General features: G+C 46.7%; 1 protein-coding gene across 1 annotated transcript in view; it reads left to right on the plus strand.

Annotated features, from left to right (window-relative positions):
- Positions 1-488: 488 nt before the first annotated feature.
- HDAC1 (histone deacetylase 1) overlaps positions 489-13,540 on the plus strand; it is a 43,215-nt gene continuing 30,163 nt past the window's right edge. Inside the window, exons 1-2 of the mRNA XM_077482004.1 lie at positions 489-630; positions 9,908-10,020. Coding sequence (XP_077338130.1) covers positions 582-630; positions 9,908-10,020 — 162 coding nt within the window. The 5' untranslated portion in view covers positions 489-581. The remainder of the gene's footprint in view (positions 631-9,907; positions 10,021-13,540) is intronic.

Below are 13,540 nucleotides of genomic sequence, written 5' to 3' on the forward strand. Positions count from 1 at the left end.
TGTATGTCCATGGTGGACATGCTGGCTGGCAGGTCATTGCGTATTATCCAAAAAATGTAGGGCTTACTGCTTCTCCACCCAAGAACAACCATCACAGATCAGGTGTTTTGCCGTTCTCACTGTCTGGTTGCTCCATGTCTGTGACAAATAATTGAGCCCACAAACAGGCAGATGGTATTTTCAAAATGAGGCTAGCAATGGCTGTCTAGTATTTGCTCCCAACAATGGGCCTAACAAAGGACAAAGCTGGGCTTCCCTAGGACAAGCAAGGGTTTATTAATGGCCATAACGAGACAAAGGGCGGGAGCCTCCTCTCGTGATGACATCTCGCGATTCTACATGACAAATTGGAGGACGAGGGCGACCAGCACGAGCCAACCTAACCTCTCAACTAACCCTTTCCTGAGAGGGCCATGAATGAAGCTCCGCCTTAGCCGTTCTGACTGTCTATGTCATTGGACGCTTCCCTGTCCATCAAATCACCGACGGGCAACGCCGCTCTGGCATTGGATAAACGTGCCAGTGACTTAAATGAGCGCTGGCTAGTCGCGTTCTAGTGGATTCTGAGCCCAGGAAGGAACATGGCGTACACACAAGGAACAAAGAAGAAAGTGTGCTATTACTATGATGGTGAGCGTGGTCTGTGTGAGAGGCGGGGTGGGGGATAGAGTCTGAGGTCGGAGGAACATGTGGGTGCAGCAGCGGGGGAGGTGAATGGGTTCCGGGGTGACCATTGGAGGCGGCTCTGTGTGTACCGAGACCCATTTCACTTCCTTCTTCTTATGGGGTTGTCCAAGCTTTCCTGGCTGCACGGGGACGTGATTGGAAATGGGGGTCGTGCCTTTCAGGGGCAGTGTGGGGGCCATGGTACACATGGGGGTGCTCGCTACACCAGCCCAATCCTCTACAATTCCCCCTGGGCAATATATATATATATATCTCCCATGACATCAATAAAGTACAGGACCCATAATAACCAATTATTGCACTGCTCTATCTTTACTGTGGATTCTGATTGGCTGTTGTGGGTTAGAGCTCTTTGCAGATTGAGCTTTATAGTGAACAACACTTGCCCTGTGTTTACAGTGTATGCCCCAAATTATTAACAGATAAATGTCACCTGGTAATAAGTCACAATCTTTTTGTTCAGTGAATGGGATCTGGTAATGTAATTGGGGATATGAAGTTTAGTATGTCTGAAATAGACACAGACCCCCCCCCCCCCCCACTCTTGTGTGTATCCCATCTATTGCTTAAAAAAAGATCGCTGCCCCCCCCCCCCCCCCCCCCAGCTGCCAGATATCGTCCTGAGAAGGATGAGTTCAGACTTGTTCGCATGGTCCACATGCAGAGCCCACCAGGAAGTCGACGCTGCGCTAATCGCAGGCAGTGAGACATTCCCCCGATGCACGGCCGCAGAGATCGGGCAATGTCTCACTGCCTGTGATTATCGCAGCACTGCGCTGACTTCCTGGCGGGCTCTGCACGTGGACCATATGCGTCACTCCTAGTCTTCCCAGCACTGTGAGAGCTGTCTTCGACCGCTGCTCCTGAGAAAATTCTTTGTAGAATCCAGAGAATGCTTTGTATCTGTAAGACTAGATGTCCAGTGCACCCCTGCTCCCTCTAATGTAAATTAGATGTCAAGAGTCCCCCACCCTCGTTTACAGCAGTGCAGGGTCTGAAGGAGGGCTGGAGTCTGATGAATGACGAGCCAGAGATGAGGTGGTGCTGCACAGACACGCAGGATCTGTAGGAGGAGTTTTGTCCTCCATCTGCTGCTCACTGCTGGGGAGTTAGAGGCGAGGGGGTGCTGCAGGTGCATGGGGACGCACCAGATCTGGCAGAGGCGTTCTGTTCTGAAGTCTGCTGCGACAAGGTAGGGGCATAGATGAGGGGGTGCTTCAGGTCAGGTGCAAAGTCCACATTAAATGGCCTGTTCTGCCGGATTCAGACCGTGGGCCTTGCGTTTGACACATGTACCTTAATGCATTCCCTGCATTAGGGTAAAAAAAACTCCTGCCCCCCAAACACTTAGCTGGGTCCTATCAGCGATCTTGCACTGTTCCGGCTGCAGGTCTTTTTCCCTTCATTTACTGATCTCACAGGCAGCAGTGGGCTCCAGATGCTTCTGCTGCTGTCAGTTAAATCATGAATGCCCCCTATAGCACAGGGGCTTGGTATGGGGGCACTGGCAGGATAATCTACGAATGGAGGTAAGGGATCATGCTGTGCAATACCATTGCACAGAGTAGGTACCTATAACATCTCTTTTTAATGTGGAGGGGGAGGCTTTACAATCACTTTAACTCACGGTTCTGGAAAAACGATACTCTGTATAATATCCAGTGGCTCTGAGGAGCCACTGCAAGGATGATTTATTTTAGCAGAAACAGACACCTGCAGGTAATGTGATACACGCAGTTCTACATAACTGATGTGTTTGGTACTGTATCCCAAAAATTATATATATTAAACCTCGGCTTTAAAGTAAAGCTTCAGCCAGGTTTTTTGGTCTTGAACAGTGTGGGTAGGGCTATAACCTGTGTTGGGTTTTTATTGCTGCCTTGGAGTTTTCAGCTCACTACTTGTCACTTTGATAGCAAGACAAGAAATTTAAAGCGAAGCTCTGCTTATCTGCAAGGTAAATGAAGACTCATTTAAAACAATTCAATACATGAGGGTTGAAGGGGCCCTGATTGCGAGAGCTTGCAATCTAAAGGGGAGAGGCAAGAGATCTTTAAAAGTTGTAAAGGAGGAAGGTTTTTTTATCTTAATGCATTGTATGCATTAAAATAAAAATAAAAACTGTGTAGCTCCCCAGCACCCCCTAATACTTACCTGAGACCCATCTGTCCATCGTATCTTAGCCATCTGGGGCTCTCCTCCTGATTGGCTGAGACACAGCAGCGGCGCCATTGGCTCCTGTGGTTGTCGGTCAGTTAGCCAATCAGAAAAAAGACAGGGCCGGGGCTCTGTGTCTGAATGGACACACAGAGCTGTGACTCGTGTGCCCCCATAGGAAGCTGCTTGAGGAGGATGATCCTGGCTGCTCTGTGCAAAACCAACTGCACAGAGGAGGCAAGTATAACATGCTTTTTTTTTTTTTTTTTTTTTTTTTTAAACAAGACTTTACAGTCACTTTTAAGGTAATATCTGTGGGGAATAACCTGATGGAGGAGGTAGAAGTACAGATTTTGGGTGGAAGTGAGCTAGGCTTCCCTGATGAGATGAGTGTTCAAGGATCTCCTAAAGGCAGACAGAGTAATAGAAAGCCAGACAGATTGGGGTAGTGAGTTCCAGAGGATGGATGAGACATGGAGAAGTCCTGAAGGTGAGCTTAGGAGGTAATGCGAGATGGTCTCGGGAGGAGCAGAATGCGCAGTTTTGGTGATACTTTGAGGTGTAGCCAAGGACAACATCAGAATTGGTTGACCTTTCCTTACACCAACCCAGGTGAAAATGAAATGACATGTTTGACCACTGCTTTCACACACAGGGCAGCAGTCTTCTGTAAAGCCTGCTGCATTTGCTTCAGATTTGGGTTGGTGCTCAGGAGCTAATAAAACCATTCAGTAGATTTTTTATATATCATTTTTGGTCTCTGAGGAGAAATCAAACCAACAGGGCCGTAGATTGCAATAAAAGTATTATTGTAATTCAAACAGTTCTTCACCCTATGCTAAAGTGAAAAACAAAAAAGGCTTGAGTTGGACTTTAAAGTGAACCAATGTCTAAGCTATGGACAGTAAAGTATTTAGATCTAGTAGCTCCTCCCCTGCATCGGGAAACCACCTAGAGGAAGCACTCTCCTTGGGTTGGTATCCGTGCAGGCGTGCTCCTGAATCCAGCTTTCTCTTATCTTCTTCCAGGACAGCCTCTGAGATATAGGGCTCCTCCCTTCAGGACAGGAAACGCATTCACCCAAAAGGTTAAAAGGCGGTCCTCCAGGCCTTTCCCTTCAGTTTTTGTGTTTCCTGCTGGGTGGGAAGGAAGCATGTGAGGAACCTGGGGAGCTCCAGGTTCTGGGATTGTCCCAGGAAGGAGCCTCTGAAGTACTTTCTCCTCTGCCCAAAGCGCCCCTCTATCGAAGTGTATTGAAGAAAGGGCTGCTTATATCCTGCTGCCTATGAGAGGTCCAACTGGAGAGAGTTGGACCTCTGAAAAGCGGCGGATTCCGGTGGTATCGGAAAGGAAGTACTGCGCCCAAGAATGAACGGCGTCCATGGGGCATGAGGGACATCCGTTCCGGGTATGGTTACGAACGTGCATGTGTCCAAGGAGGGGCTTCCGCGTTCCAACGAACGGAAGTGATGCTGCTTCCGGTGGAACCGCTTCTTCAGAGGGCGCCAGGAAATGAAGGTTCCAGTTTCCAGGCGCAGCGTGTGTGGTTTGGTGGGCGTCCGGAGACTATGTAGATCCAGCAGAGGCTGTGACAGACACTGAGGAGCCATGGAGGGCACTGCAGCAGTTCAGGCGGTCGACTCCGGTTCTTCCGGCACTTCTCAGGTAAGCATGGTGAGGGCAGACCATGGCTTACTCTAGGAGGGAATAAGGTCCTTGTGGCCAAGGCCTTTCACTGGGTGGGGAACCACAGGTGAAGGGCTGGGCACTTCCCCCCCCCCCCCCCCCCCCCCACAGCACAGTGGTGGCAACGGTTGGGATCAGGCTTTCATGGTTGTTTTCTGTCTTTTCTCTTGCTTTCAGGGTAAAGCACAGGACAGAGCTCAGATACAGCCTCCAAGGAGAAAGTGTGCTATCAGTGGGACAAAACTTGGGCCCAATTGGGAGAAGCCAGTTTGCCAGAATGTGTCAGTAATCTATCTAAGGATGACTCCATGACTGAGTGTCAGAAGATCCTTCCCTCAGTTAAGAGGGCTTGGGATGCCACCTCCTTTGCACTCAAGCCTGCCCTTGCAGCCACCTGTGTTGCTAGAAATTTGGAGTGCTGGTTAACCCAGTTACTGACACATTTCTGCAGGCACGTCCCCACAGCAGTTGTTAAAGACCGTTCCCTTATTATTTAAGGCTGTTGGTTTCCTAGCCGATGCTTGTGCGGAGTCTGTTAAGCTTGCGGCTTTGGTTAACGCGGCAAGAAGGGCCGTATGGCTAAAGGCCTGGTCGGGAGATGCAGCATCTAAGCTTAAGCTTTGTGGGTTGCCCTTTTCAGACGACCACCTTTTTGGTCCTGGTCTCTAGGAGGCCCTGGAAACGTACCCAGGACAAAAAGAAGGCTTTTCCTGAGAAAAAGAAGCCTGAGAGCAGGCGTCTTTTTCGAGGCCTTAGGCAACAGTCCCAGCAGGAGAGGGGGAGAGAGAGTCGGCCTAAGAAGCACTGGTCGGGTCGCAAGGGATGTGGCAGAGGAGGAATATTATTCAATCCACCTCAAAATCCCAGTGACTCCTGTGTTCCAGTGGGAGGAAGGTTGGGGGATTTCCTCCCACAATGGATAAACGCAACTTCAAGTACGTCTATATTAGAAATAATAAAAAACGGTTACAAGTTGGAGTTCAGTGCCATTGCCCCACCTACCTTCCTAGTAGCCAAGTTGCCCAGAGACCGGGAGAAGGCAGAGGCCCTGAGTCTGATGTTGGGAGAGCTGTTGGATCAACAGGTCATAAGCCAGGTACCAGAGGCAGAACACGAACAGTGGGTATATTCCCACGTGTTCGTGGTTCGAAAGCCATCAGGCAAATTCAGGTTGAACCTGAGGCCCCTGAACAGGTTTATCAGGTACAAACGGTTCAGGGTGGAATCGATTTTTTTTTTTTTTTTACAATTACGAACCTCCTGTTTCCCTGAATGCTTTATGGTAACAGTCGACCTCAGGGACGCATACTTGCATGTACCGATATACACCAGGAATTCCAGAAATTCCTCAGGTTGGCTGTAAGGGTGAAGTTGGAAATCCTCCCCTTCCAGTTCAGGACTCTTCCGTTTGGCCTGGCATCTTCTCCTAGGATCTTTACAAAGGTCCTGGCAGAAGTTCTAGCTCTGCTATGTGTCAGGGCCATTACAGTGATCCCCTATTTGGATGATCTGTTTGTCGCCTGGTCCTATCGGCAGCTAGAAGATCTACAGGAGGTGCAACTCTTCCTGCGTTCTCTTGGTTGGCTGATCAATCAGGACAAGTCCCAGTTGATCCCAACCCAGGAAGTACTGTATCTGGGTTACAGAATTTCCTCTGTAGAGGGGAAGGTGTTTCTCCCATCAGAGAAGGTAGGTCTGGCAGTAGCATGGCTTCAGACCAATCAGGAAGCCCAGGTCAGAAATGTCATGAGAGTGATAGGCTTAATGACATCCTGTTTCCCAGCAGTCCCTTGGGGAAGGATCCACCAGCGCCCGCTGCAGGCTCTTTTTTTGCATTACTGGGATTGCAGTCAGCAGAGTTTGGATCATCCCATACCAATACCCACAAGGGTCAAGATTACTTTGTGGTGGTGGCGAACCAGTCACAACCTGGTGCTGACAACAGACGCCAGCTCTTTCGGCTGGGGTGCACACCTGGAAAAAGATCTGCCTCAAAGATTCTGGTCTCGGGCGGAAGCCAGATGGTCCTCGAATCAAGGGGATTGCAGGCGGTTCAGAGGGCGATGGCGGCCTTCCAGCAAAAAATAAGGGGACAACACCTCCAAGTAAGATCAGACAATGCAGCTGTTGTCGCTTATATAAACAAGCAGGGGGGGGACCAGGAGCCCCGCTTTGCGGAAGATAGCGGGAGAGATTTTCTCTTGGGCCGAGATCAATCTAGCATCGCTATCGGCGGTTCATCTAAAGGGGACTCAGAACTCACTGGCGGACTTTCTCAGTCGCCAGTGTTTAAAACAGGACGAACGGTCTCTCAACCAAGATGTGTTCGAGCAGGTGGTGAGGACTTGGGGCATACCAGAGGTGGATTTGTTTTGCTTCAGAAAACAGCAAGAAGGTTGCTCAGTTCTCTTCCCTGCACTCTCAGGATCAAGCCAAAGGGATAGATGCCTTTGTCAGTGTGTGGCTCTTCGGCCTGTGCTATGCCTTTCCCCCAGTAAGACTGGTGGTGGCAGTTCTTCAGAAATTTCAGACCCAGGCAACGGATCTCATCCTAATAGCTCTGTTTTGGCCAAGAAGGGCTTGGTTTGCAGTCCTACAGAAATTGGCAATATATCCTCCGATTCATCTTCCGAGGAGGGAGGATCTAGTTACACAGGGTCCTATCCGGCATCCTCAAATAGAGACCCTCAGGCTTGCAGCGTGGTATCTGAGGAACAGCTGCTGAGGGCCCAAGGTTTTTCAGAAATGGTCATTAAGGCTCTTTTTTTTTTTTTTTTTTTTTTTTTTTTTTAATGCCGTAAGCCAGTGATCAGGACCATTTGCACCAAGGTGTGGAAGAGGGTTCAATTCCTGGCTGATGGAACAGGGCCAGAAAGATCCAGGTATTGCAGCAGTGCTGGACCTCTTCCAGGCAGGGGTGGAATTGGGGCTTTCTGTCAGCACCCTGAAGGTCTAGGCTGCCGCTTTAAGCGTCTTTCTTCAGGTCCCCCTGCCGCAAGATCATTTCGTAAAGAATTTTCTTTAAAGCCCTCTCCAGGTCCAGGCCTGTAAAGGTCAGAGCCTGTCCCTCCTGGGACCTAACCTTGGTGCTCTCACAAGAAGTCCCTTCAAGCCTCTGGAGAAATCTGATGTTAAATGGGTCTCCCTAAAAACAGCTTTCCTCCTCTGTGCAAGGGTTTTGTACAGAGCGGCCCTGATCCTTCTTTTCTGGGATCCCCCCCCCCCCCCCCCCCAGCGACGTGCCTCCTCTTCTCGAGCGCACCTTTCCATGGGTGCACGCTCCCAAGTCCTACTGCTGCGTCTATTGACACAGACAGCAGGACTTGGTCCTGGCTCGCTGAAGTTAGAAGCTGGCTGGCTACCATGCAAAGCTGCACCAGGTTCTGCACACTCCAGTAAATCAACCCCACATTGTCTAAATAAAAAGGTCATGCGTTGTTGAATCTTGGTGTCTTTTGTTCCAGATTTGTGTAGTAATCCAGCATGGAACAACTACATTTTACCTCTGTGCATGAGTTTCATGTATTAAGCCGCGTACACACGGGCGGACTGTCTGTCCAACTTAGTCCGCTGAAACACATTTCAGCGGACAGTCCGCTCGTGTGTGGGCTTCAGCTGACTTTTTCAGCGGACAGTCTGGCGGACTAAGTCTTTCGGAATTTCCGTAATATTGTCCGTCCAACTTTGGTTTCAGCGGACAGTCCGCTCGTGAGTAGGCAAGTTGGACGGACTAAGTATGGCGCATGCTCAGAAAGGATTTACACGGCCGAAGGTTGCATTGCTGTGTATTGGACGTCCTATTTCTAGTCCCGTCGTACGTGCTGTACACGTCATCGCACAAGCTTTCAACGGACTGTCTGTTCATCGTGTGGTCAAGTCCGTTCATTCAAAAGTAGGACGGACTGTCCGTCGGATTGTCTGACGGACTTAGTTGGCCAGACAGTCCGCCCGTGTATACGCGGCTTAAAGGACCATTTCTTAACCCTTTCATGACTAAGCCTATTTTTGGCATATGGGGTTTACAAGTTAAATCCACATTTTTTTGCTAGAAAATTACTTGGAACCCCCAAACTTTATATATATATTTTTTTTTTTAGCAGACTCTAGAGAATAAAACGGCGATTGTTGCAATATTTTATGTCACACGGTATTTGCGCAGCGGTGTTTTAAATGCAACTTTTGGGGAAAAGGGACACTTTCATGAATTAAAAAAAAAAGAAACCGTAAAATTAGCCCAATTTTTTTGCATAATGTGAAAGATGTTACGCCGAGTAAATAGATACCAAACATGTCACACTTTATAATTGCGCACACACACGTGGATTGACGACAAAGTACGGTACCTAAAAATCTCAATAGGCAACGCTTTAATTTTTTTTTTTTACCAGGTTAGCGTTGCAGAGGAGGTCTAGTGCTAGAATTATTGCTCTAGCTCTGGCGATCGTGGCGTTGCCTCACATGTATTTGAACACCGTTTACATATGCGGGCGCGACTTCCATATGCGTTTTCTTTGCTTCGCGAGCTCACGGGGACGGCGGGGGCTTTAAAATGAATAAAAATTTTTTTGAAAAAAAAAATTTGATCACTTTTATTGCTGTCACAAGGAATGTAAACATCCCTTGTGACAGTAATAGGTGGTGACAGGTACTGTTTATGGAGGGATCGGGGGTCTAAAAGACCCCCCGATTCCCTCCTTTACACTTCAAAGTATTCAGATCGCCAAAAACGGCGATACTGTATATATTTTGTTTTTTTTTTAAACGGCGCCATTGGCAGCCGAGTAAACGGGAAGTGACGTCATGGCATCGCTTCTGTGTTTACTATTGGGATACTGGAACGAAGCTGATTACGGCTTCGTTCCAGTTCCTCCCCAGCAGCCGGAGGCATCGCATCGTGAATCGGTGCTCCCGATTGAGCGGGAGCACCGGTAACAGCGGTGGGAGGGGGGGGGGCGTCCCCTCCCACTCCTCCGGCATAACAGCCGAGCGGCTTTTAGCCGCTCCGGTTGTTATGGCTGGAAAGCCAATCGCCCGCTGGAAAAAACGGTACCGGGATGATGCCCGCAGGTGCGGGCATCATCCCGGTATAACCCCTGGAAGCCGAGTGCGCACATCTGCGTACGCTCGGCGGGAAGGGGTTAATAGTGCCTTTTCTCCTTGTGCAGGGTGACTGGTATTCTGTCTGCCCCTACCTGTAAGTTCTTCTGCAGCCTGTATAGGTGGGCCTACTGGGTCTCTGCACGGACTATGTACAGCACAGTGATTATATCATTGCCTCTTTACAGTAATATGAATATGAGTTCAGCTTCAAGTATTTCTATAATGGCATTATGACAAGTCCAGTGACCTATTTTGTTGTGTGTTTTTTGTTTTATAGGTGATGTTGGCAATTATTATTATGGGCAGGGGCATCCAATGAAACCTCACAGGATCAGAATGACCCACAATCTGCTTCTTAATTATGGATTGTACAGGAAGATGGAAATCTATGTAAGTGCTAATTGAACTGGTGATAAGTTTATGGTATACCAGACAGTGAAAAAATCCTGTTGTTTTTATTTTAATTTATCTATGGTTACATAGACATTTTCTAACTTTACATGTCAGAAGTCCTTCTTTTTAACCACTTCCCACCCGGCCAATGCACATATACGGCCGGGTGGGAGCTGTCTACTTCTAATAGGACGTTCAGGAACGTCCATCAGAAGGAGCGGGATCGCCCGCGCAGTGGTGCGATCCCGATGCGCCCGTGTCACCCGGACACGGCGCATCTCAGATCGGCAGGAGGGCTCTCTGATTGGCCCTCCTGATCACATGACGGCAGTGTCCAATCACGGCCGTCATGTGATGTAAACAGACAGCCGGTTGCTAGGCAATCGGCTCCTCCTCTCCTCACACAGAAGTCATCGCTGAGGAGAGCAGATCGCTGCAGCCGGCTGATGATCAGTGAGTATGAGCTGTTTTTTTACAGCTTTTTACTCACTGATCACCAGTCTAGTGTAATACACAACACACCACACAGTCCCCACACATGTTCCCAAAACATACATGTCCCTAATAATAAAAACATGTCCCCCACATATGTCCCACTAAAATCACATGTTCCAATGATTATCTGCACACATATATACGTGATCACCTGCACACATATGTACATGATCATTTGTGTACATATGTCTGTGATCACACAACCCAATTATTATACACTTAACGGAATTTTTTTTACCAAAAATATGTAGCAGAATACATTTTGGCTTAAATTTATGACAATTTGATTTTATTGGATTTCTTTTAAAATAGAAAAAAGAAAATATAGTTTTTTTTTTTCAAAATTTCCGCTTTTTTGCGCTTATATCGCAAAAAATAAAAAACGGAGTCGTGAATAAATACCACCAAAATAAAGCTCTATTTGTGCGAACAAAATGATAAAAATGTAATTTGGGTACAGTGTAGCATGACTGCGCAATTGTCACTGAAAGCGCTAGAGCGATGAAAATTGGGCTGGGAAGGAAGGGGGCGAAAGTGCCCTGTATTGTAGTGGTTAAATATACTTGTATGTGAAAAAAAAGAGAAAATATTTTGACAATAGAATTGGCCAGGATTTTTTTTTTTTTATTTTTTTTTTTTTCCTTTGTAGGATTTAGTGCTAACTAGTCAGAGTTGTTATGCCATCTAGTGGCAACGAGATTAAGTACAAGATAAGTATAAATGTTCTCCTAGAAAGAAATTTTGAGTTCTGACAATATGGTAAAGACTAAGTTCACCTCTTTAGAAAAAAACAATAAATGCACATTTTTGCTAATTTTAAATGTACAGCAGGGGAGAGGAACCCCTGCCCACTGTCACAGGAGAAGGGACTCAGAGGGTGAGGGGGAAGGAAGCTACAACAAGTTGAACTTTTAAATACAAGTGTAACATGTTCCGTAAGGCGAATATATCCTTAACTTCCAGCCCAAGGATGTCATATGATGTCCTGGACTTTGAGTAGGGATATCTGAATGATGGCTGCAGGCATCATTCAGATATCCTCTTTTTCGGCTGTAAGAACAATCATAGTGGCAGTTTAGCCGCTTGATCATTCTTGCAGGCGGTGGAAGGGGACATCTCCTCCCGCCGCCCTCTGGTGCTTCTCCAAGCTTGCCCGTGCGATTGAGCCAGAGAATGAACCGGTTGCCGCCGGAAGTTGATCATAAAGATTTCTGGTTACCAAATGGCCCTCGGTCATCTCTATGCCCCTTGGAGACCCAGGCACAAGGTTTTGATGTAAACCATGCTGGAACCAACCTTGCCGGCTGGAAAGGCTGAGACAGTTCCATTTTTATTTATCTCGGTCTTTCCAGCCTGGAAGGAGAGATGGGCCTGTCGTGCACTGTAAGGGATGTTTACATTCCTTGTAATAGTAAGAAAAGTTATTTAACCACTACAATACAGGGTACCTTTGCCCCCTTCCTTCCCAGACCATTTTTCAGCGCTCTCACACTTTCAATGACAATTGCGCGGTCATTCTATGCTATACCCAAATTATTAATTCACGACTACGGTTTTTTTATATATTTTTTTTTTTTTTTTTATCTTTTGCGTAAAAGCGAAAATTTTGAAAAAAACATTTTCTTCTTTCTATTTTAAAAGAAATCCAATAAAATCGAATTTTGTCATATATTTAAGCCAAAATGTATTCTGCTACATGTTTTTGGTTAAAAAAAATAAAAATAAAAAAATCCGTTAAGTGTATAATTGGTTTGTGTGATCATGGACATATGTACGTAAATGATTATGTGCAGGTGATCAGGGACATATGTGTGCAGATAATCATTGGGACGTATTCCTAAACATCCACTCAGGAGAGGGCACCCACTCAATCGTATATGTACATTGGCCGGGTGGGAAGAGGGGGTATGTGTATATATATCTATGTATATCTTTCTATCACACATTTTTGTTTGGGGGTTCTAAGTAATTTTCTAGCCAAAAAAATGTTTTAACTTGAAACCAACAAATGTCAGAAGAGGGTTTAAGTGGTTAAAGTGGTGTTGCCACCAAAAAATGAAAAGCTGCTTAAAATTCATAAAATAAATAAATAAATAAAAAATAATTGGCAAAAAAAAATTTTTTTACTCACCTCTAAATACCGGTTGCTAGGGGGTCCCTCGTAGTCTGCCGCCTTCATTGCCCGGGCTGGTGACATCACTTCCCCTTGGGCTGCACATTCACCTGGGACCTGTCACGTGTCCCAGGTGACTGTACGGCGTATCACGGCGCCCTGCGCCGCTCGCGCATGCGCAGTGGGTGCCCGGCTGTGAAGCCACAGCCGGGTGCCCACAGTATGCATGACGGCGCCGCGAGCAGAGCGGGGAACGAGGGGGGGGCTTCGTTCCCCCGCATCGCTGGACCCTGGGGCAGGTAAGTGTCCGATTATTAAAAGCCAGCAGCTGCAGTATTTGTAGCTGCTGACTTTTAAATTTTTTTTTTTTTTTTTTTTTTTTTTTTTTTTTTAGGGGTACCCCACTTTAAATTTTCTTCATTTACAGGTTTCTAGTCCATTGACAAATTGTTACGTTTATACTTAAGTTAAACTGCTAAAGAATGTTGTGAATCTTGGCAGACTGTCTGGTGTTTTCTTTATTTTTTTTACAGCTGTGGCTTCAGAAGAGCATAGAGAATTCTTTGCATAGCAAAGTGGAACGCTTTTTTTTTTTTTTTTTTTTTTTTTTATTATTTATTTTTTTAATCACTATCACAAGGGGGGGAAAAAAATTGCGATAATTCTTGACAATTAATCCTGCAGCTCTTGCACACAGTTCTAAATGTCTATGTACAAGCAACCAAGGAAGTGTTGTTGTCTAAATGGTAGCCCATATCCACTGTAAATTGTAACTTGGCTTTACTTACAGGCTTCAGTGTTTCCATGTTCTTCCCTGCCAGAGGAGTCTTTGGGAAAATCCATATGGTGGCTTTTAGTCCAAAAGCGGCTATAATGCCTGCGTTTGGATATGGGATGAGTTTGTGTAAA

Source organism: Lithobates pipiens, unplaced genomic scaffold (assembly GCF_037356315.1).
Source record: "Lithobates pipiens isolate NorthernLeopardFrog02 unplaced genomic scaffold, aLitPip1_a1.2 Scaffold_16, whole genome shotgun sequence".
In the NCBI taxonomy this organism is placed as follows: domain Eukaryota; kingdom Metazoa; phylum Chordata; class Amphibia; order Anura; family Ranidae; genus Lithobates; species Lithobates pipiens.